This window comes from Lethenteron reissneri, chromosome 22 (assembly GCF_015708825.2).
Source record: "Lethenteron reissneri isolate LAM-NWPU_2019-01 chromosome 22, ASM1570882v1, whole genome shotgun sequence".
NCBI classification, from domain to species: domain Eukaryota; kingdom Metazoa; phylum Chordata; class Hyperoartia; order Petromyzontiformes; family Petromyzontidae; genus Lethenteron; species Lethenteron reissneri.
Genome location: NC_083800.1, coordinates 729,381 through 753,309, shown reverse-complemented (window position 1 = coordinate 753,309; position 23,929 = coordinate 729,381). Strand labels below are relative to the sequence as shown.

Sequence of the window (23,929 nt, the reverse complement as noted above, 5' to 3'; positions counted from 1 at the left end):
ATGCACGCCCCCCCCCCGCCCGCGTGTTCAATGGCACCAAACAAATAAATACTGACACACACCTCGTCACTCACCTCGTCACCATCACACAACCTCATCACCATCACACAACCTCATCACCATCACTCACCTCGTCACTCACCTCGTAACCATCACACAACCTCATCACCATCACACAACCTCATCACCATCACTCACCTCGTCATTCACCTCGTAACCATCACACAACCTCATCACTCACCTCATCACTCACCTCGTCACCATCACTCACCTCGTCACCATCACTCACCTCGTCACTCACCTCATCACTCACCTCATCACTCACCTCGTCACCATCACTCACCTCGTCACCATCACTCACCTCGTCACTCACCTCATCACTCACCTCATCACTCACCTCGTCACCATCACTCACCTCGTCACCATCACACAACCTCATCACTCACCTCATCACTCACCTCGTCACCATCACTCACCTCATCACTCACCTCGTCACCATCACTCACCTCGTCACCATCACTCACCTCATCACTCACCTCATCACTCACCTCGTCACCATCACTCACCTCATCACTCACCTCATCACTCACCTCGTCACCATCACACAACCTCGTCACCATCACACAACCTCGTCACCATCACACAACCTCATCACTCACCTCATCACTCACCTCGTTACCATCACTCACCTCATCACTCACCTCGTCAACATCACACAACCTCATCACCATCACTCACCTCATCACTCACCTCGTTACCATCACTCACCTCATCACTCACCTCGTCAACATCACACACCTCATCACTCACCACCCCACATCGTCATCCCTGCCCCTCGCACTCCACATCGCTCACCTCCCTCCCTCCCTCCCTCACCTCTCTCCCACACCTCTCTCCCACACCTCCCTCCCTCACCTCCCTCCCTCACCTCCCTCCCTCACCTCCCTCCCCCACTCACCTCCCTCCCTCCCCTCCCTTCTCTCTGTCACCGAGTCGCCGCTCACAGCAACAGATCGCGCTTTGTTCTCCGAGAGATGAAAGCGTGGCCCACCCCACAACCCCCCTCCCCACACCCCCCCTCCGCACAACCCCCCTCCCCACAACCCCCCTCCCCACAACCACCCACCCCACAACCCCCCTCCCCACAACCCCCCTCCCCCTCAACCTAGACCCGCCCCCACCTCCTTGTATCTCCCTCCCCCCGCCCCCCTGCTCACCCCCCCGTGGTGGTGGAAGAGGAGGAGCGCGGGGCGAGTCGCCACTCGCCCGCGGGCTACCCGCCCGGCAGGCCTCGCTCTGGCGAGACCACCTCCACCGTTCGAAACTCCGCACATATGGATCCAAGAATACATTTCCGTACTGCCATCACCTGCCCACCTCGGAGCCCGAGCCTATAGCATCTGTGACTCCCAGGCAGTTTCACGTCCAAGCACTAAAAGGTGCATTCCGGGAGATTGAGCCGCATGCAAATCGAGTGCGGGTTAGCGAGCCGCCGATTAAGGCAAACGCAGAGCGGACGTGGTGGTGGGCGAGGTGGAAAGGTCGGAATGGCCACGCATGCCTAGCCGCCTTTGTCTCTCCGGCTTTGACGGTTTCATGACCACTACTAGCACCAATCGGACTCATTTCAGGCCAAGTAGACCCAATGGGGATCCCCACCAGGTTGAATAAAACTCTGGGAGTGTATGGGCAGAGCCACAGGAATGCACACCCCACCTCGCACTCAACAACACCAACCACAATAACAACCACAATAACGTATCTCTCATTCCCAAGGCTTAGCTATCCACCGGGTCTGTCCGGGTTGGCGACCTGCACATATTGTTGCATCCGGCACACCACATCCACAGCACCTCTCACGTTGGCCGTGGCTCGTCGCGTGCGACCAACTCCACTCCAGCAGTGGCCCAGAAAATATCCGGTCCGGCCCTGCTCATCCCTCGGCCACGTGCCAGATCTGTTGAGTCGAGTCCGGCCCGGCTCACACGGTGGACTCTTGCCCCCCGTCGCCCGTGACCTCCTCCCCGCTGCCGTAGTGCGTCAGCGGGGGGGGGGCGCTCTCGTGAGCCCTCCCCGCCACGATGCTCAGCCTCCCGCTCCCGCCGTGCCGCGGCGACACCTTCACCAGCCGCTCGCGGTACGGGATGGCCGGCGGCGGCGGGGGGGGCAGCGGCGGGGGAGGCAGCGGAAGCGCCACCGGCGGACGACGCTTGGCGCGGAGCTCCCCATTGGCACGGAGCTCCCCGTTGGCGCGGAGCTCCCCGTTGGCGCGGCTCCCGTCCGGCGGCGGCTCGGCGCCGGCGAACTGTGGGGCGGCGGAGTGGCGCAGCGAGGCGCGGTACGAGGCCAGCAGCGCCACGTCCTCGCTGCCCACCAGCGGCACGCGCGACTGCCGCTGCTCGCGCCGCCGTCGGTGCGGCCGGTACGAGCGGCCCCCCCCGCCGCCGCCGCTCTCGCCGATCGTCACCCTCCTGCTCCTCTTCCACCTTCGCACTGCCACCGCCGCCGCCGCCACCGTCGCCGCCGTCGCCGCCGCCGCCGCGATCGGGACGACCCAGCTTTTCCACGCGCCGCCGCCGGCTAACGCCGAGCGGGATCCCTCGGGGCGGCAGAGATTCAGGGCGTCGTCGGAGACGGTCAGAGAGAAGGCGGCGACGGCGCGGTGCGAGCGGCGCTCCAGGGCGGAGCACTCGTACACGCCGGAGCGCTCGCGGCCCAGCGCCAGCAGCAGGAGGCCGTCCGGCAGGGCCCGCCAGGCCGGGGCCTCGGAGGGCGGCGGCCGCCGCAGCTGGCGCCCCTCGTGGAGCCAGCGGGCGTGGGCGTGAGCCGAGGGCATCGGGCAGGGCAGGAACGCGCTGCCCCCGAGAGCGGCCAGCACCGGGGTCACGGTGGGGGTGGCTGCGTACGGGGGAGAGGGCCGATTGGGCACATGAGTGGCTCGTTCGCGTTCAGCTTTGCGATGTTGTCGGTGCCGCGAGACGAAGCGCCGTGCATCACCCCGTGGTGCGGTGGCCTGGTGGAGTAGCGTGGGGTAGTGTGGCGCCGAGGTGCGTGATGAGGTGTGTGGTGAATGGCGAGATGTTTGGTGAGGTGTTCTGTGTGGTGAGCTGTGGTGAGGGGTGGCGGTGGTGCTCACCCTGTTTCTCGGCGCACTCCCCCACGTCCCCGTTCTCCACATCTTGGATGCGGTATCCTCTGTCACACGCAAAGGAACGACACGCGACGGAATCACTCGCGAAGGAATCACGCGCGAATGAACCACACAAAAAACTGATTACCACGACGTCCGCTCCTTGAGATGGCGCGTGTGGGTGCAGGCGGCACTGTGGGGTGCGTAGCGCTGCGCGGGGGATCCGGGGGTGGGGGTCGCATGTTCTCACCCGTTGTCCAGCACCCCCACACAGCCCCATTTAGCGTCCCATGCGCACGTGGGGTCACGCGCGAGAACGCAGTCGGCGCACGAGGGGTAGCGCCCGCACGCGGCGCCCCCCAGCGCCACCTGTGCCACCGCGTGCCCGCTCCCCACGAAGAGCCGCGTCTGGGGAGGGGGACAGGAGGGGTGCGGCGTTGGTCGGGGCCACGGCGATCACGACGCTCCCCACCACACTGACACTCACCCTCACCCTAACACTGACACTCACCCTAACACTCACCCTAACACTCACCCTCACCCTAACACTAACACTCACACTAACACTCACCCTAACACTGACACTCACCCTAACACTAACACTCACCCTAACACTAACACTCACCCTAACACTAACACTCACCCTAACAGTAACACTCACCCTCACACTAACACTCACCCTCACCCTAACACTGACACGCACCCTAACACTCACCCTCACCCTAACACTAACACTCGCCCTCACCCTCACACTCACACTGGCCAAGTGACCCTGAGCCCCTCTCTCTGCCCGCACCCCCTGGCGCCCACCTTGTCGTGCGAGATCTGCAGGCTGCTGATTGGCTGTGGGTCACTGAAGAGGTGCAGCTCCTCGATGACGTGGGCCGGCTGCCCCGGGGGACCCAGCAGAGCCTTGTGCAGCAGCCCTGAGTCTGACATCGTCATCATCATCACCGCCACCATCATCACCGCCATCACCACCATCGCCATCATCATCGACACCACCATCATCACCGCCATCACCACCATCGCCATCATCATCGCCATCATCGCCATCATCACCACCATCATCATCACCGCCATCATCATCATCGTCATCACCACCATCATCATCACCATCATCGCTATCATCACCACAACCATCATCATTGCCATCATCGCCATCATCATCACCACCACCATCATCATTAGCATTGTCATTAGCATCAGCATCACATTATCATCTTTGTGTCTGATGTCACATCATCATCAAGCCATCAGACAACCATAATCCTGTGATCTGACGTCATCATTATCGGAAACAGATCCACACATCACCATCGTCATCACTTTGTCTATCATCACCAATGTAATCACCGTTCTGTCAGCTGACATGATCCCCAAAAATCATTCTCATTGTTACCATTATCATCCCCTTCATCACTACATCGTCATTTTTGTCATCATCACGATCTTTCCATCTTATGTTAATGTACTTATTAACCGAGCAGAGCCACTCTGCTCCTGCTTTGCATTTTATTTTAAGATGTTTTCAGCGAATTAATATTTATTTGTGTAGGAGGGAACCGGAGTACCCGGAGATAACCCACGCCTTGAGTGAGGGGGCAACGCTCTATCACCGTACAGATGGACACAGATGCCGATTAGTCCGCTTGCTGTACCGCCTTCTTCTGGAGAGCCAGGGTACTGCACCTCCTGGACGCCCACGTGGAGGGAGTTTCACAACGCATGTGTGGTGATCCACCAACCCTACCCAGCACCACCGCCCCTTCCTTGGCTGCGTGAATTGAGGAATTGAGGTTGGGGGGGGGAAGCGCTGTGGTTGTAGATCGCGGGGCTGTGGTGGGGGGGGGCTCACCTGTGCCCAGGTAGACGAGGTCGCGGGGGGCGCCGTTAGCGTCCAGCACCCGAAGCAGCGCCACCTGCGTGTAGCGCAGCCCGGGGGGGGCCACGAGGATGGGGCCCGCGCCCCCCCCCGGGGTCACCGCCTGCGCCATGAGGGGGTGCTCCAGGGCAAAGGTCAAGGTCTGCTCGGGCAGGTCCGTGGAGTTCTTGATCCCCCGCGCGCGCATGGCGTTCGTGATGCACTACGCACGCACGCGCAGCATATACCTCACCGTGTGTCCCCCGTGCCCTCGCCGTGCGTTCCCCTTCTCCCCCCGTGCACCCCCCCCCCCCCCCCCCACTGCTCCTTCCACCCTCCCCCTCGTGTCTCACCGATCCGGGTCGTGGGGAGGGGATGTTGGTGCTGCGGGCACTCCAGCACATGCTGTCGGAGTGGAACTCGCGGTACGGGCCTTGGAATACGTCACGTAGGCGCGACACGGGGAGCGGGCACAGCGCCGAGATGGGGCCCCACGGCCTGGGCACCGCACACCGCACCACGGGGAACACAGCGGGTACACGTCACCACAAGCGAGATCCATCCGAGTGTCATCGCTGTCAGTGTAAGAGAACCTCCGGGACAACCTCGGCGCTGTTCCGGTGAACATTGCGGAGGAGTGGAGGCGCCGTGATCCTGGAACCTCCTGCGCTAAATCTGCGTCCGGGTCTTGCTGACGGACAGCCGATCCATCCCGTGACCGAGGATAGTGGCGCCCTTTGCACGACTACAAATGGCCAGAGGTACCCCCCGGCCCCGCTCCCCGCCCCCCGCCCCCCGCCTCTGCTCCCAAAGCCTCACCCCTGGGACTCAAAGACTCCGTAGAAGAGGCCGTCGCGCCACGACGGCCCGGCCTGATGGTAAAACACAGAGCGGATTTTCTGCAGCGGCCCGAGCGAGCCGGGCAGCGTGCACTCCACGCGGGCCTTGAGGAAGGACGACCACCGCTTCTGCAGGGCCTTCAGCCCCCCGAGGTCTCCCTGCCGAGAGGAGGGAGTGCGGGAGAGGAGGGCGTCAGGGTCAACCATACAGGGTCCGCAGGTTTTGGTAGAATGACTCGTACATGCACACACAGTCACACACACACGCACGGTCACGCACAACAACAGCTGCCATTCGCCACTACGTGCGCCTGTGCCAAGCCAGGTGCATTTTGAGGCCACGTGAAGTGTCGAAGGCCCGTGACAGACCCAGGTGACATGGGTTGACTAAGATGAGTCGTAGATGCACCAGCTGTGCCCCCTACTATTATCAACCCGGCGCTCTGCTCGTTGTTGTGAGCGTCACTCCTCCGCTCTCCGTTGTTGTTAGAGGGCGACTGACTTCAACTGACCAGTAGCGTCCTTCACGAGCCTCCTCCATAGGCGCACACACATTGCACGTACGCACATGTGTGCGCACACACGTGGTACACACCTTGCACACGCGTGCCACGCTGGCCACCATGGCCCTCGTGTCCCTGTCCCTCTCGCTGAAGAAGATGTACACCTTGTCGTCATCGCCATCCTCGCTATCCTCACTCTCCCGCACCGCGCCCAGGAACACGAAGTCCGGATCTGACGGGGTTGACCAGGTCACGGGGTCAGGGCACGCGGGAGTCAGGGGTCACCTTAATGCCATCGGGGTCACGAGGATCAAGGGCTAGTTTCGGCGGTCACAGGTAGGGGTCAAGGATGACGATGGGCGAGGGGGTGATGGGTCAGGCGTCACGGTGGGTCACGGTGGGTGTGTTTGTGTGTGCGTGTTGCAGGGAGCGGCGGTGCGGTGGTTAGCACACCGCGCCACGAACCCGCGAGTTTCATTCTCGGCCAGGTCGGCTCGGCCTTAAAAGTTAAAACATCGGCACTGGGGAGACAAAGGCGGCCGGGCGTGGTGCTGGCCATGCCCACCCACTCGCTCTCCGTGTCGGCGGAGTGCGAGTGGGTGGGCGCCGCGGGCCTGTCAAGGGCTCTACAGCTGGGGGATCTTTGTCTTTGTTGCGAGCGTCTCTCACGGCTGAGCCAGTCGTTGAGAAGTTCCGTCTTGAGGGGAGTCCGCCCCCCGAGGGAGCGCGCCACCACGTACTCGGTGCTCAGGAAGTTGTTGGACGTGGCGGTGTAGATCTCACCATCTGACAGGTGAGGGAGGGGAGAGGAACACGGGTGAGGGGGGAACACAGGTGAGGGAGGCGAGGCAAGGAGGGAGGAAATCAGCACAGGTGAGGGTGATATTTGGATGAGGGAAGGAGAGATTGGAGGGAGGGGAGCGCAGGTGAGGGAGGGAGGGAGGGGAGCGCAGGTGAGGGAGGGTTAGAGGGGAGAGGGATGCAGGTGAGGGTGGAAGCGGTTTGAGGTGATGGGAGAACGATAGGAGAGGGCAGGAGACACACGGGTGAGTGAGGTGAGTGAGGTGAGCGAGGTGATGTGAGGTGAGGTGATGTGAGAGAGGTGAGGAAAGCAGGCATTGCAGCTAAAATAGAAGGGAGAGATGAGGGGGAGAGGGGGTGGAAGTGAAAGAGTGAGGTGAGTGAGTGAGGTCTGCTGGTATGAGGGCGGGAGGTCAACACACAGAGAGGGAGCGCACGGTGACTCAGACACGAGCGCTGGCTTTGACAATAACAACTTTTACATCAACACAACCATCACCAACATCAACACCATCAACATGCCATTCACCACCCTCACCATCAACATGCCATTCACCATCATCGGAATCGAGTCCCCCCCTCCCCCTCCAGGTACAGTGAGACTCTCACACCTGCGCGCTGCAGTCGGACAAACAACCCCGTACAGCCCCCACCCCGCACAGCCCCCACCCCGCACAGCCCCCACCCCGCACAGCCCCCACCCCGCACAGCCCCCACCCCGCACAGCCCCCACCCCGCACAGCCCCCACCCCGCACAGCCCCCACCCCGCACAGCCCCCACCCCGCACAGCCCCCACCCCGCACAGCCCCCACCCCGCACAGCCCCCACCCCGCACAGCCCCCACCCCGCACAGCCCCCACCCCGCACAGCCCCCACCCCGCACAGCCCCCACCCCGCACAGCCCCCACCCCGCACAGCCCCCACCCCGCACAGCCCCCACCCCGCACAGCCCCCACCCCGCACAGCCCCCACCCCGTACAGCCCCCACCCCGCACAGCCCCCACCCCGCACAGCCCCCACCCCGCACAGCCCCCACCCCGCACAGCCCCCACCCGCACAGCCCCCACCCCGTATAGCCCCCACCTCCTTCACTCGCCCGGAGAAATCCGCGGAAGCGCCGAGCGCGTGCTGAGAAGAGCGGCGGGGGGAGACGGGGCCTGGGGGTAGCCCCGCCCCCCGCCCCCGCACGGTGAAACCCAAAACTCCGGGGGGAGGGGGGGGGGTCCGGGGGCCCCGGGCACTTCCCACCAGCCCAGCACCCTGCGTCAACACGAACACCCGCACGTGTGGTGGTACACACGTGTGTACCACCACACGTGTGTACCACCCACGTGTGCACTACATACACGTGTGGTGGTAGACACGTGACTGTGGTGCACACGTGTGCACAACCACACGTGTGCACAACCACACGTGTGCACCACCCACGTGTGCACCACAGTCACGTGTGCACCACAGACACGTGTGTACCACCACCCGTGCACCACCACACGTGTGCACCACAGACACGTGTGTACCACCACACGTGTGCACCACCACACGTGTGGTTGTAGACACGTGTGGTGGTGCGCACGGGTGGTATGCGAGCAGTGACACACGCAGGAACTCGGCGGGCAAGTTCCCGCTCGCCACGATTGACCGCAGAGACACTAAACCCGGGTTCAACTCGCCAGCCCCACCCCGCACCGCAACCACGACTCGCTGCGGGCACCAGCACCACCAGCACCACCACTCACTCTCCACCTGCCCCACTCAGCACCACCACCACTCACTCTCCACCTGCCCCACTCAGCACCACCTGTGTCACTCACTCCCTACCTGCCCCACTCAGCACCACCTGTGTCACTCACTCCCCACCTGCCCCACTCAGCACCACCACCACCACCACTCACTCCCCACCTGCCCCACTCACCCAGCACCACGGAGGCTGCCCCCTGGCTCCGGCTGTAGGGGCAGCGCCCGCGTCCTGCCTCCATCGCCGGGAGGAGCTGCAGGGGCCTGGGGGTGGTGCGCTGTGGGGCCACGGGGACACAGGGACCGGGGTACACACACAGGGGTACACACACACACACGGTACATACTCAGGGTACACACACACAGAGTACGCACACACAGGGTACACACACACAGGGGTACACACACACAGGGTACACACACACACACAGGGGTACACACACACACAGGGGTACACACACACAGGGTACACACACACACAGGGGTACACACACACAGGGTACACACACACACAGGAGTACACACACACAGGGGTACACACACACAGGGGTACACACACACAGGGTACACACACACACAGGGGTACACACACATGAGTACACGGGGGCAGGGGTACACACACACACAGGGTACACACGTAGATTCGTGTTGTCAACGGTGATGATGTGGATGATGATGATGGGACTTACGATGCATGAGCACTGCGAATTGCAGTGATGGTGACGATTTTGAATCTAGTACTGATGAACTTCTTTCACACCATACGTAGCCAAGCGTGCTAATCAGAGTAGTGATGATGTTGATGGTGTTAGCGAAGATTGTATTGTTGTTAATGATGATGATGGTGATGCTGTTGGTAATGCTGGTGATGGTCATAATGATGTTGGTAATGATGTTGGTAATGATGGTGATAGTCATGATGATGTTGGTAATGATGGTGATTGTCATGATGGTGATGATGTTGGTAATGCTGGTGATGGTGATGATGATGTTGTTAATGCTGGTGATGGTGATGTTGTTAGTGCTGGTGATGGTGAAGTTGGTAATGCTGGTGATGGTCACGATGGTGATGATGTGGGTAATGCTGGTGATGGTGATGATGATGTTGTTAATGCTGGTGATGGTGATGTTGTTAATGCTGGTGATGAAGTTGTTAATGCTGGTGATGGTCACGATGGTGATGATGTGGGTAATGCTGGTGATGGTGATGATGATGTTGTTAATGCTGGTGATGGTGATGTTGTTAATGCTGGTGATGGTGAAGTTGGTAATGCTGGTGATGGTCACGATGGTGATGATGTGGGTAATGCTGGTGATGGTGATGATGATGTTGTTAATGCTGGTGATGGTGAAGTTGGTAATGCTGGTGATGGTGAAGTTGGTAATGCTGGTGATGGTCACGATGGTGATGATGTTGACTCACGATGTAGGCGCACTGCGGGTTGAAGGCGTGTGTGCCGCACGTGAAGAGGTGGGAGTCATTGAGCCGGTGCAGCACGCGGATGTAGTTTGCACACTCCTGGCGACACAGCGGCAGCAGCAGCAGCATCAAAATCAGCAGCAGCATCAAAATCATCAGCAGCAGCAGCGACATCGCCGCACCGCGCACTAGTGGCCAGCGTAAGCTGCCGACATCGACCCGGCAGCCTCTGTGCAACGAGCGGCAAACGCGCGACCGCTGGGCCGCATCAGGGCCCCAGATCCCATTGCGTGGGTCCCTCCCTCCCTCACTCCCTCCCTTCCTCATGACCCTGACCCAGACCATGACCCAGACCATGAGCCTGACCTCCATCATGGGTCCCTTGCTGGAGCATTCAGATTTTTCGGACAGCGACGGAGCCCAGACGATCTGTGGAGACACGCGGACACCACCCAGCCACTCAGCGGACACCACCCAGCCACTCAGCGGACACCACCCAGCCACTCAGCGGACACCACCCAGCCACTCAGCGGACACCACCCAGCCCCTCAGCGGACACCACCCAGCCACTCAGCGGACACCACCCAGCCACTCAGCGGACACCACCCAGCCACTCAGCGGACACCACCCAGCCACTCAGCGGACACCACCCAGCCACTCAGCGGACACCACCCAGCCACTCAGCGGACACCACCCAGCCACTCAGCGGACACCACCCAGCCACTCAGCGGACACCACCCAGCCACTCAGCGGACACCACCCAGCCACTCAGTGGACACCACCCAGCCACTCAGCGGACACCACCCAGCCACTCAGCGGACACCACCCAGCCACTCAGTGGACACCACCCAGCCACTCAGCGGACATCACCCAGCCACTCAGTGGACACCACCCAGCCACTCAGCGGACACCACCCAGCCACTCAGCGGACACCACCCAGCCCCTCAGTGGACACCACCCAGCCACTCAGCGGACACCACCCAGCCACTCAGTGGACACCACCCAGCCACTCAGTGGACACCACCCAGCCACTCAGTGGACACCACCCAGCCCCTCAGCGGACACCACCCAGCCACTCAGTGGACACCACCCAGCCACTCAGCGGACACCACCCAGCCACTCAGCGGACACCACCCAGCCACTCAGCGGACACCACCCAGCCCCTCAGTGGACACCACCCAGCCACTCAGCGGACACCACCCAGCCACTCAGTGGACACCACCCAGCCACTCAGCGGACACCACCCAGCCACTCAGCGGACACCACACAGCCACTCAGCGGACACCACACAGCCACTCAGCGGACACCACCAGTCACTCAGCGGACACCACCCAGCCACTCAGCGGACACCACCCAGCCACTCAGTGGACACCACCCAGCCACTCAGCGGACACCACCCAGCCACTCAGCGGACACCACCCAGCCCCTCAGTGGACACCACCCAGCCACTCAGTGGACACCACCCAGCCCCTCAGTGGACACCACCCAGCCACTCAGCGGACACCACCCAGCCACTCAGTGGACACCACCCAGCCACTCAGTGGACACCACCCAGCCACTCAGCGGACACCACCCAGCCACTCAGCGGACACCACCCAGCCACTCAGCGGACACCACCCAGCCCCTCAGTGGACACCACCCAGCCACTCAGTGGACACCACCCAGCCACTCAGTGGACACCACCCAGCCACTCAGCGGACACCACCCAGCCACTCAGCGGACACCACCCAGCCACTCAGCGGACACCACCCAGCCACTCAGCGGACACCACCCAGCCACTCAGCGGACACCACCCAGCCCCTCAGTGGACACCACCCAGCCACTCAGTGGACACCACCCAGCCACTCAGTGGACACCACCCAGCCACTCAGCGGACACCACCCAGCCACTCAGCGGACACCACCCAGCCACTCAGCGGACACCACCCAGCCACTCAGCGGACACCACCCAGCCCCTCAGTGGACACCACCCAGCCACTCAGCGGACACCACCCAGCCACTCAGTGGACACCACCCAGCCACTCAGTGGACACCACCCAGCCACTCAGTGGACACCACCCAGCCCCTCAGCGGACACCACCCAGCCACTCAGCGGACACCACCCAGCCACTCAGCGGACACCACCCAGCCACTCAGCGGACACCACCCAGCCACTCAGCGGACACCACCCAGCCCCTCAGTGGACACCACCCAGCCACTCAGCGGACACCACCCAGCCACTCAGTGGACACCACCCAGCCACTCAGCGGACACCACCCAGCCACTCAGCGGACACCACACAGCCACTCAGCGGACACCACACAGCCACTCAGCGGACACCACCAGTCACTCAGCGGACACCACCCAGCCACTCAGCGGACACCACCCAGCCACTCAGCGGACACCACCCAGCCACTCAGCGGACACCACCCAGCCACTCAGTGGACACCACCCAGCCCCTCAGTGGGACACCACCCAGCCACTCAGCGGACACCACCCAGCCACTCAGCGGACACCACCCAGCCACTCAGCGGACACCACCCAGCCACTCAGCGGACACCACCCAGCCACTCAGTGGACACCACCCAGCCACTCAGCGGACACCACCCAGCCACTCAGCGGACACCACCCAGCCACTCAGCGGACACCACCCAGCCCCTCAGTGGACACCACCCAGCCACTCAGCGGACACCACCCAGCCACTCAGTGGACACCACCCAGCCACTCAGCGGACACCACCCAGCCACTCAGCGGACACCACACAGCCACTCAGCGGACACCACACAGCCACTCAGCGGACACCACCCAGTCACTCAGCGGACACCACCCAGCCACTCAGTGGACACCACCCAGCCACTCAGCGGACACCACCCAGCCACTCAGCGGACACCACCCAGCCACTCAGTGGACACCACCCAGCCACTCAGCGGACACCACCCAGCCACTCAGCGGACACCACCCAGCCACTCAGCGGACACCACCCAGTCACTCAGTGGACACCACCCAGCCACTCAGCGGACACCACCCAGCCACTCAGCGGACACCACCCAGCCACTCAGCTGGACACCACCCAGCCACTCGCCGGCGGCCAGTCCCCTCCCTGTCCCTCTTCTAGCGCTGCTACGGCTTGTGGTGACTGCCTCACCTGAACTTTACTCACCGATTCCTCCACCCGTCCTGAAGACTCGGGTCGACCAGACGGAACAATTTCGTCTCGTCCACCACCACACCGCAGGTCACAACAACAACCGCTATTCGCCACTAAGTGGCGGTGACGTCATCACGGCGCGTGTGCCAGGCTAGGTGCACCTTGAGGCCACGTGAAGTGTCGAACCCCCAATGGCAAAGAGGTCACGGGGCAGACCCAGGTGCCACGGGTCGACTGACCGAGACGACTGGTTGATGCACCACCTGTGCCCCCCTACTGTGCCAACTTGCTGTGCTTTAGCCACCCGGTGCTCTGCTTGTTGTTGCGAGTGTCGCTCCTCCGCCCTCCGTTGTTGTTGGAGGGCGACTGCCTCCAACTGCCCAGTAGCGTCCTTCAGGAGCCTCCTCCAGGTCACAACAACTCACTCACTCACCCCCTCACCCACTCACCAACCTATTCACTCACTCACCCCCTCACTCACTCACCCCCTCACCCACTCACCCACCACCTCACTTCCACCTCACCGCAGGTCACCTCACCGCTCTCTCTGCTTCGACCCTCACCTCTCCCATCGCCGCCGCCGTCTCTCACCCTCCCCCCACCCGCCTCGCCTCTTGGTACAAATCACCTCGCTCCACTCAATCCAAACAGAGAACGGTGGGGGTGTGGGGGGGGGGTGCACGTGGCTGTGTGGGGGAGCACGTGGCTGTGTGGGGGAGCACGTGGCTGTGTGGGGGAGCACGTGACTGTGTGGGGGAGCACGTGGCTGTGTGAGGGAGCACGTGGCTGTGTGGGGGAGCACGTGGCTGTGTGGGGGAGCACGTGACTGTGTGGGGGAGCACGTGGCTGTGTGGGGGAGCACGTGGCTGTGTGGGGGTGCACGTGGCTGTGTGGGGGAGCACGTGGCTGTGTGGGGGTGCACGTGACTGTGTGGGGGAGCACGTGGCTGTGTGAGGGAGCACGTGGCTGTGTGGGGGAGCACGTGGCTGTGTGAGGGAGCACGTGGCTGTGTGGGGGAGCACGTGGCTGTGTGGGGGAGCACGTGACTGTGTGGGGGAGCACGTGGCTGTGTGGGGGAGCACGTGGCTGTGTGGGGGTGCACGTGGCTGTGTGGGGGAGCACGTGGCTGTGTGGGGGAGCACGTGACTGTGTGGGGGAGCACGTGGCTGTGTGGGGGAGCACGTGGCTGTGTGGGGGTGCACGTGGCTGTGTATGGGGTGCACGTGGCTGTGTGGGGGTGCACGTGACTGCGTGGGGGAGCACGTGGCTGTGTGGGGGAGCACGCGACTGTGTGGGGGAGCACGCGACTGTGTGGGGGAGCACGTGGCTGTGTGGGGGAGCACGCGGCTGTGTGGGGGAGCACGCGGCTGTGTGGGGGAGCACGCGACTGTGTGGGGGAGCACGCGACTGTGTGGGGGAGCACGTGGCTGTGTGGGGGAGCACGTGGCTGTGTGGGGGAGCACGTGACTGTGTGGGGGAGCACGTGACTGTGTGGGGGAGCACGTGACTGTGTGGGGGAGCACGTGGCTGTGTGGGGGAGCACGTGACTGTGTGGGGGAGCACGTGGCTGTGTGGGGGAGCACGTGGCTGTGTGGGGGAGCACGTGGCTGTGTGGGGGAGCACGTGGCTGTGTGGGGGAGCACGTGACTGTGTGGGGGAGCACGTGGCTGTGTGGGGGAGCACGTGGCTGTGTGGGGGAGCACGTGACTGTGGGGGGGAGCACGCACCGGCGGAGCCACGGGGCGGCTCACGTTGCTCGCGTCGAGCACGTGTATCGCGTCCCGCCCGCCCAGCAGCAGCAGCCCCTCCAACTCGAGCAGCTGCGAGGAACTCCCCGCAGTGGAGGCGTTCTCCTCCACGGAGAGGTCAGTCCACACGAGGACCCCCTTCAGTTCTGGTGAGGGGGGGGGGGACAGCGGAGGAGAATAGGGGGAGGGAGGGTGGAGAAGTTAAAATAATCAAGTCAAAGTGATGTCCTACATCTCTGAGCTAGTGATGGAAATTCCACATTGCTGTGACCGGGACGAGTTCATCCATAGTTGAAAGCGCTATTGACTTCCCCGAAAACGTGGTACCGGAGGGATGATTGTTGAGAGTTGTGCACGACACGAGGAGGCCGGAGTGAGGGGGGAGTCACGGGTAGTGGGGGTCACGGGTAGTGGGTCACGGGTGGGGGGGGTCACGGGTGGGGGCGGTCACGGGTAGTGGGGGTCACGCTTCTCACCTCTCTGAGGAACAGACACGCGAGGTCCAGCAGTGAAGTTGAACTCCGAACCCAGGGCCGCCACGGCCGCCACGGCCGCGAGAAGAATGAGCGAGAGGAGGAGGGGCCCGCCGTGAGACCCCATGTGGAGCCGGGGTCCCAGTCGAACCCCCGCCGAGAGGAACGCGGTGGCGAGAGGAGTGGGGAGTGTCTGCGGCACAGGACGAGGGGATGAGAGGACGCAACCCGAGGAGATGGAACTCAGTGGTCACGCAACTACACGCGACTCGACTCACCCGAGGTCCGGTGAGTGTTAGGGTCAAGATTAGCGTCAGGGCCATGGTTAGGGTTAAAGCGTTAGATGTTAGGGTGATGGGTAGGAGTAGGGTCAGGGTATGGGGTTCGGGGCTGGAGGTATTGGGTTAGAGGTCATGCGTAACAATCGGGTGACGAGTGTGAGTAGGGCTATGGGGTTAGGGGTCAGGGGGCGAGTGGTCCCGCACGCGTGGCGGCGGTGAGGCGCCTCTGAGTGATCCTCCCTCCCCCCCCCGCTCTCTCTCTCTTTTTTTTACGATCAGTGGAAACAAGAAGATGCTCGGTGTATTCGGCACTTTGTTTCGTTCATCATTTCGTAATTTTTTTTTTAACGGGGCTTTATGTAGCCCTCGCTCGCTCGCTCGCTCTCTCGCTCACTCTCTCGCTCTCTCTCTCCCCCGCTCTCTCCATCTCTCCCTCTCTCTCTCCATCTCTCCCTCCCCCTCTCTCTCCATCTCTCCCTCCCTCTCCCCCGCTCTCTCCATCTCTCCCTCCCTCTCCCCCGCTCTCTCTCCCCCTCTCACTCCATCTCTCCCTCCCTCTCCCCCGCTCTCTCTCCCCCTCTCTCTCCATCTCGCCCTCCCTCTCCCCCGCTCTCTCTCTCTCTGGGCGAGCGGACGCGGCGTTCCGAGTTCACGTCGTGACCATGACCAGTGTTAGGGTGAGGGATTGAGTGCAAGGTGTAAAGGTGTCTGTGTGTCTGTGTGTGTCTGTGTGTGTGTGTGTCTGTGCGTATCTGTGCGTGTCTGTGTGTGTGTCTGTGTGTGTCTGTGTGTGTGTGTGTGTGTCTGTGTGTGTGTCTGTGCGTGTCTGTGTGTGTGTGTGTCTGTGTGTGTGTATGTGTCTGTGTGTGTGCATGTGTGTGTGTCTGTGTGTCTGTGTGTCTGTGTATGCGCGTGACATTGCCACACCTCCCCATTGTTGTCAATAGCGCCATAGCCTCATCCACCTCGTCATTGTGTTTACCATCATCATAAACATGATCATAAACATGATCATAAACATCATCATCATCCTTCACCAATCATTATCGTCATGAACATCAACCACGATCATCACTCCACGTACCCTGGGTTCCTGCGTCTGTTCTCTGGGCTTCACCTGTATCAGGTCACACCTGCGTGAGAGTGTGAGAGAATGTGAGAGAGTGTGTGTGAGAGTGAGAGAGTGTGTGAGAGAGTGAGAGAGCGTGAGAGAGTGAGAGAGCGTGAGAGAGTGAGAGAGTGTGAGAGAGAGAGAGTGTGAGAGAGTGTGAGTGTGGGAGAGAGTGTGTGAGAGAGTGTGAGAAAGAGAGTGTGAGAGAGTGAGAGTGTGAGAGTGTGAGAGAGTGAGAGTGTGAGAGAGTGAGAGAGAGTGAGATAGAGTGACAGAGTGTGAGAGTGCGTGAGAGTGAGAGAGAGTGAGATAGAGTGACAGAGTGTGAGAGAGTGAGAGAGAGTGTGAGAGAGTGAGATAGAGTGACAGAGTATGAGAGTGCGTGAGAGTGTGAGAGAGTGAGAGTGAGAGAGAGTGTGAGAGAGTGAGATAGAGTGACAGAGTGTGAGAGTGTGTGAGAGTGTGAGAGTGCGTGAGAGAGTGAGAGAGTGAGAGTGGAAAGACTGAGCGTGAGAGTGCGCACACCTGGAATAAAGGTGATGCAGTGTGTGTCTGTGTGTGTGTCTGTGTGCGTGTCTGTGTGCATGTGTACGTGTCTGTACGTGTCTGTGTGCGTGTCTGTGTTGACGTGTCTATGTGTACGTGTCTATGTGTACGTGTATGTGTGCGTGTCTGTGTGTACGTGTCTGTGTGCGTGTCTGTGTGTGTCTGCGGTCATCTCAGTCAGTCGACCCGTGGCACCTGCCAGCGGGCGTTCGACACTTCACGTGGCCTCAAGGTGCACATGGCCTGGCACAAGCGTCGTGGTGACGGCACCGCCACTTAGTGGCGAATGGCGGTTGTTGTGTCTGGTGTGTGCGTGTCTGTGTGTGTCTGTGTGTACGTGTCTGTGTGTGTGTGTGCGTGTGTACGTGTCTGTGTGTATGTACGTGTCTGTGTGTACGTGTCTGTGTGTGTCTCGATATAGATTTCCCCGTAGTTTTGATCGGTGGCGCTGTGCTACGAACCCGCGACCCGAGTTCGATTCCCGCTCACGGCCAACATCACCAGTGACGATTATCTGAACCGGTCCTGGACGTCCCCGTAGGTTGACTCAGCCTCAAACAGAACACTCATCAGCATCGCTGTGGTGAACATCCGTGTTTGTGAGTTCGCCTGCGGTCACATTTCCGCGTGGCGGTGCGAGTGTGACGGTGAGAGTGTGAGAGAGTGTGAGTGTGTGAGAGTGTTCGCGTGTGAAGGAGTGTGGCTGTAAATGAGTGTGAGTGAATACCGTGAGTGTTTACGTGAGAGAGCGTGTACGACTGAGAGTGTTTCGCGTGAATGTACAGGTCAGCGAATGAGGGTGTTGTTACGTGAGTCTACGAGGCGAAGCGAGTGTGGTCACGTGAGATGTGTGATTGTGAGAGTGTTTACGTGAGAGTTGCGTGACAGAGCGTGCGTGCGAGTTTGTGGGTGCAAGAGTTGTTTACCTGGAAGTTCACCTGGTATGAGAGTTGCCGCTCAGAGCGAGTGAGTGGACGAGAGCGAGTGAGTGTGCGAGTGAGTGTGTGTACGTGCGAGTGTGTGTACGTGCGAGTGTGTGTACGTGCGAGTGTGTGTGTGTACGTGCGAGTGAGTGTGCGAGTGAGTGTGTGTACGTACGAGTGTGTGTGTGTGTACGTGCGAGTGTGTGTACGTGCGAGTGTGTGTACGTACGAGTGTGTGTGTGTGTACGTGTGAGTGAGAGTGTGTGTACGTGCGAGTGAGAGTGTGTGTACGTGCGAGTGAGTGTGTGTGTACGTGCGAGTGAGTGTGTGTGTACGTGCGAGTGAGAGTGTGTGTACGTGCGAGTGAGAGTGTGTGTACGTACGAGTGAGTGTGTGTACGTGCGAGTGAGTGTGCGAGTGAGTGTGTGTACGTGCGAGTGAGTGTGCGAGTGAGTGTGTGTACGTGCGAGTGAGTGTGCGAGTGAGTGTGTGTACGTGCGAGTGAGTGTGCGAGTGAGTGTGTGTACGTGCGAGTGTGTGTGTGTGTACGTGCGAGTGAGAGTGAGTGTGTGTGTACGTGCGAGTGAGTGTGTGTGTACGTGCGAGTGAGAGTGTGTGTACGTACGAGTGAGTGTGTGTACGTGCGAGTGAGTGTGCGAGTGTGTGTGTACGTGCGAGTGAGTGTGCGAGTGAGTGTGCGAGTGAGTGTGTGTACGTGCGAGTGAGTGTGTGTGTACGTGCGAGTGAGTGTGTGTGTACGTGCGAGTGAGTGTGCGAGTGAGTGTGCGAGTGAGTGTGTGTACGTGCGAGTGTGTGTGTGTGTACGTGCGAGTGAGAGTGAGTGTGTGTACGTGCGAGTGAGTGTGTGTGTACGTGCGAGTGAGAGTGTGTGTACGTGCGAGTGAGTGTGTGTGTACGTGCGAGTGTTGCTCACCTGTAAGTCCACTGGGTATGAGAGCTGCGTGTTGACGAGTGAGTGCCGAGTTCGCGTGGCGCTGCAGGGCGGGGCGAGTTCGCACCGACACTCAGGTGAGGGGCCGAAGACGCCGTGCGCGTCACCTCCTGGAGGTGTGGGAGGGGAGGGAGGGGGAGGGGAGAGGGGGGCGACTGATTTTGCATGTGGAGAGATTCGCCACGGGGCTGTGGATCGATCGGTCTGGTCACGTTCACCACGACAATGCTGCTGCTGATTATTATTATTCTGTGTTGTGTGGCGTGTAGAGCTTTGTGTCGAACTAGGATCCTTATTCATGGACATCTGTCAGAAATGAGCTGGCAGTTCACCAGCAAAGGTTCAGGCGAAGCGTGACGCTGCCTGCTGAGACGCTGGGTGTCGAAACCGGCAGAAAGTTTGTTCTGCGTCGAACCAACGGCTCTGCGTCAATAGCCACTCGCGCAAGACCGCGTGGCTGATGGGATGTGCTAAACATGATTTTTTTTTTCCGAGTGGGGACAGACGAAGGAAGGGACGCGAGGTGCCGGCGGGTGTCTGCGCCACAGAGCCAGATACGTCTGCGTCGTGGCGAGCAGCAGCAGCAGCAGCCCCCCTCCACATTGGCAGCGAGCCCCTGAACATCGCCTGCCATTATTGCGCCGCAGGTTCAGACACCAAGTCACCTGTGAACTCGACCCAAGTCTCCCCCGCACCCACCCATTACGTCACCGCCCCCCGTCCCGCCCACCCACTCACCTCTTTGTCTGTCACGCACGGCAGAGAAATCCGCGGAAGCTCCAACCCCAATTCATTTCTTGGTGAAACACAAAGGAAAGTTCACTGTTGTTAGGGGGCCCTTGTGTTGTCGTCTCACGGGCACACCTAACCACACACCTGGGGACACGTCTAACCGCAGTTCGTGTTTGTGTCGGGCCCTTGTTGACAATCCACTGCTGGAAGAGGGCCTCCCCACGCCTACAACTCTCCCGCTAAGCTATCTAGCGCTTTTTCAGAAGCGACCTGGCCACAAACGATAGCTCAACGAAGTGGCTTATCACGTGGAAATTGTATAGCAGTCAAATACTTCAAAAGCACGTGTATAAATGTGGATAGAAAAACTGGAGGACTCGGAGAAAAGTACACGTGATCACGGGGAGCACTCGCGAACTCCAAATAAACAGACGCCAGGGTCGGGATCGAAGCCACGACCTCCTGCACACCAGACGAGGGCGTTGACTTGTCGCCTGTGCGAGTCGGTGGAGGGTTCAAAGTGCCCGGGTGACGCAGAGGAACCAGACCACGTCACCCGCCAGACATGACGTCCTCCCCCCGCTGCATGAGCGGATGCCGATGATGCTGCTGCTGCTGTTTGTCTTGACCTCACTGTGACTCAGAGGGTCCACGTGGAAGGTGCGGGAGAGGTCCCCCTCCACCCCCACACCACAGCGATCCCTGGGATCACTACCGCCTCTAACACCACCATCACCATTACCGCGCTGAGCATCACCGCCACAACACCCACTAACACCACAGCGCACGTGACCTCGTTCCCCCATTGAACCTCGACGCGGGTCTCTCCCAGGCAAAGGGCAGAGTCCAAAGGACGGCGCTCGACCCCGCCCCTCCCAGCAGCTCCATTGGCTTCGTCTCCTCCACGACGGCATCGGCCATCGCGAGTGCGGAGCGGGCGAGCGAGAGGCTCGCCGCAACCCGGGAGGGTCACGAGGGGGTCTCCTCGGCCCGTAATCGAAGTAATATTCAAAGAGCGCCTTCACTCGGGGCGCTTGACGGAGCTTGCACCACGGTGACAGCATATCATGTTGAACTTCTTTCGCACCGTACGTAGCCAACCGTGCTAATCGGAGGTGCGGGGGAAGGACGAGCTAAACAACAAGCTATTTCAAATAAAGTAGTTTTCAATCTAGATGATTTAAAAGTGAATAGCTCTAGTGGCTTCCTAATATCGGAAGAGCGTTCCAGACGGCCGCAGAAGCGAATCTCAAAGCGCGTAGTGATGCAGTTGCCGTCTTTGTTCGATGGGGAGCCAAAAGTCGCTGCGAGGATAATCGGAAGTTATTTTAGTTTCAAAGGCGTGCGACAAGGATTGAGGAATGAGTGACAGCGATAGAGGGAACTGGGGGGTCACGAAGGGGTAGAGGAGGGATGGGAAGGAGTGGAGGGGCGAGAAGATGACGAGCAGTCGAGAAGAGCTTTAAGAGACAGATCCTCGTCCGTGTACACGTATTGGCCACCAATACGTAGTCCACGTATTGGTGGCCATTACGCGGACTGCAAAATACGTCTCGGTCCAAATCAGAACATCATCAGCAAACAGCAATTTTCGGGATGGCTGATGGCAAATACAAATCCCCGACTTAAGAATTGATGCATTAAAAGTGTAATGTAGCACTCAGAGACGCTGTCTTGCTTAAGCTATATATACAATATTACTGATGAGCCAATATTGTCTTGACTCTTCAAGCTTTCGTGACTACAGGAATTGATATTCACGTAGATAGATTCAAATTAATAAAGTGTTTATTTAATTTTTATGAATTTGAACCCATCCACGTTGACTTTACCGAAAGACCCAAAGAATATGGGTTATAGGCGAGTTTATATTAAATATTACAGTTCACCCGACTCGATGACACGTTACCAGCTGGACGCAGGCTGACTCTACACAACTGGGTGACGACTTTGTCGCTGCTACACATGTATCGGAGCCGTCGATGTAGAACTTCTTCCCCAGCCTTCCAAGACGATGAGGGCGATCCCCAGCGACGACAGCGACGACGCTCCGGACCCCGAGTCCTCACAGCAGCCCCGAGCCCCGAGCTCCGCTCCGCCTTTTGTTTCCCCTCGGCTCTGCCAGGCCCCTTTTCCCGAACTCTCTCATCTGCCTCACTCTCACACCCCCCGGGGTTCCGTCTCTACCCCCCGCGTTGACTCCTCACCCAGTTACCCCACCTGGCCCTGCCTGGACTCATCTATTTACGGCCACGAGGCCCCGCACTGTCCTTACAGAAGCATACTAACACACCTAGAGAGGCCACGAGTAGTACTTGGTACAGACTGTCAATGGCATACTGTCACCACGGGCTCAATCCACCCCAGGTGATTGTTGGTCATGGATGGCGGCGATGCCTGCTGAGTTCCACAAGGGTGAATGGTCGCAGCGCTCACCACCACCACGCTCGCCACCACCACACTCGCCACCACCACGCTCGCCACCGCCACGCTCGCCACCACCACGCTCGCCACCGCCACCGCCACGCTCGCCACCGCCACGCTCGCCACCTTCGCCACCGCCACGCTCGCCACCTTCGCCACCGCCACGCTCGCCACCGCCACGCTCGCCACCACCACGCTCGCCACCGCCACCGCCACCTTCGCCACCGCCACGCTCGCCACCGCCACGCTCGCCACCACCACCGCTACACTCGCCACCACCATGCTCGCCACCGCTATCACTGCGCTTGCCACCACCACCGCTACGCTCGCCACCGCTGCGCTTGCCACCACCACCGCTACGCTCGCCACCACTACGCTCGTGCAATAATCACCCCGAGTCGACGTCAATGTTTCCCTCACTCCACTTTTGCAACGGTTAAAACAATAGATAAAACATTTTTATTTAAATTCATTACGCATATCACAGGTACCCTGGACTGGACGCTCACAGAGCCCCACCACCTCGGGTGAGCCAACAGCAACACAAGAACACGGGAACAGCATGGGGAGGCGCTCGAGATATCCACACTCGCCTTCCTCCCCCTTCACTGTGGACGGAGGCCTGCGCCCCAGTGCGCAGCTCCCCAATGTGGAGCTCCCCAGTGTGGAGCGCCCCAGTGTGGAGCTCCCCAGTGTGGAGCGCCCCAGTGTGGAGCGTCCCAGTGTGGAGGGCCCCAGTGTGGAGGGTCCCAGTGTGGAGCACCCCAGTGTGGAGGGCCCCAGTGTGGAGGGCCCCAGTGCGGAGAGTCCCAGTGCGGAGGGTCCCAGTGAGGAGGGTCCCAGTGTGGAGCTCCCCAGTGTGGAGGGCCCCAGTGTGGAGGGTCCCAGTGTGGAGGGTCCCAGTACGGAGGGTCCCAGTGTGGAGCGCCCCAGTATGAAGGAGCGCCCCAGTGTGGAGGAGCGCCAGCTCTCACGTGAACCACGCCGATAGTGAAATCAACACCGGCGGCACTGCCCCGAGTCCTCTCCACTCCCGTGGCCTCCCGAGCTGGTGAACATCGCCCGTCGTCACGCCGCAACGCCCGACGTGAACATCACAAAGATTTTGTTTTAAACAATCACAAACATAAACAACAATTAAACTATCGATATGAGACAGCACATCAACACTCCGGTGTTGCACACTGCACCGCTCTTCTCCGAGGCCACACAGAAGGGCAGTGACACAATTTCCTTGGAGTTCCAATTCTTGCAGCAGCGTCTCGGTATCTCCGACGTAGCCGCAGTGAGAGCCGTGTTTGATGGAGTGAAATGGGTCTCC

General features: G+C 60.4%; 1 protein-coding gene across 3 annotated transcripts; it reads right to left on the bottom strand.

Annotated features, from left to right (window-relative positions):
• Positions 1 to 1,192: 1,192 nt before the first annotated feature.
• Positions 1,193 to 20,837, bottom strand: LOC133345457 (semaphorin-4C-like). 3 transcript variants are annotated; one of them, XM_061556200.1, is made up of 17 exons: positions 20,191 to 20,837; positions 19,435 to 19,562; positions 17,005 to 17,053; positions 15,643 to 15,832; positions 15,146 to 15,312; positions 10,659 to 10,721; positions 10,296 to 10,391; positions 9,051 to 9,150; positions 7,006 to 7,122; positions 6,429 to 6,568; positions 5,814 to 5,992; positions 5,348 to 5,492; positions 4,989 to 5,217; positions 3,941 to 4,062; positions 3,381 to 3,538; positions 3,137 to 3,195; positions 1,193 to 2,898 (listed from the first exon to the last, which is right to left on the bottom strand). In XM_061556200.1, the coding sequence occupies exons 4-17, from the start codon at positions 15,764 to 15,766 to the stop codon at positions 1,982 to 1,984; spliced, it is 2,616 nt and encodes an 871-aa protein (XP_061412184.1). In that variant the 5' UTR covers positions 15,767 to 15,832; positions 17,005 to 17,053; positions 19,435 to 19,562; positions 20,191 to 20,837; the 3' UTR covers positions 1,193 to 1,981. The 3 variants fall into 3 exon arrangements, with proteins under 3 accessions (XP_061412184.1, XP_061412186.1, XP_061412185.1); XM_061556202.1 differs by lacking the exons at positions 19,435 to 19,562; positions 20,191 to 20,837 and adding an exon at positions 18,504 to 18,658; XM_061556201.1 differs by lacking the exons at positions 19,435 to 19,562; positions 20,191 to 20,837 and adding an exon at positions 18,039 to 18,282.
• Between the last annotated feature and the right edge of the window lie 3,092 nt (positions 20,838 to 23,929).

Bases quoted from the DNA above. Each gene is read 5' to 3' on its own strand.
- LOC133345457 (XM_061556200.1), bottom strand. From the start codon at position 15,766: ATGGGGTCTCACGGCGGGCCCCTCCTCCTCTCGCTCATTCTTCTCGCG. The intron at 6,569-7,005 runs GTGAGAGACGCT...CAACCCCGTCAG, and splicing joins TCTCAACGACTGGCTCAGCC to ATCCGGACTTCGTGTTCCTG. The intron at 5,493-5,813 runs GTGAGGCTTTGG...TGCGGTGCCCAG, and splicing joins GGAGTCTTTGAGTCCCAGGG to GCCGTGGGGCCCCATCTCGG.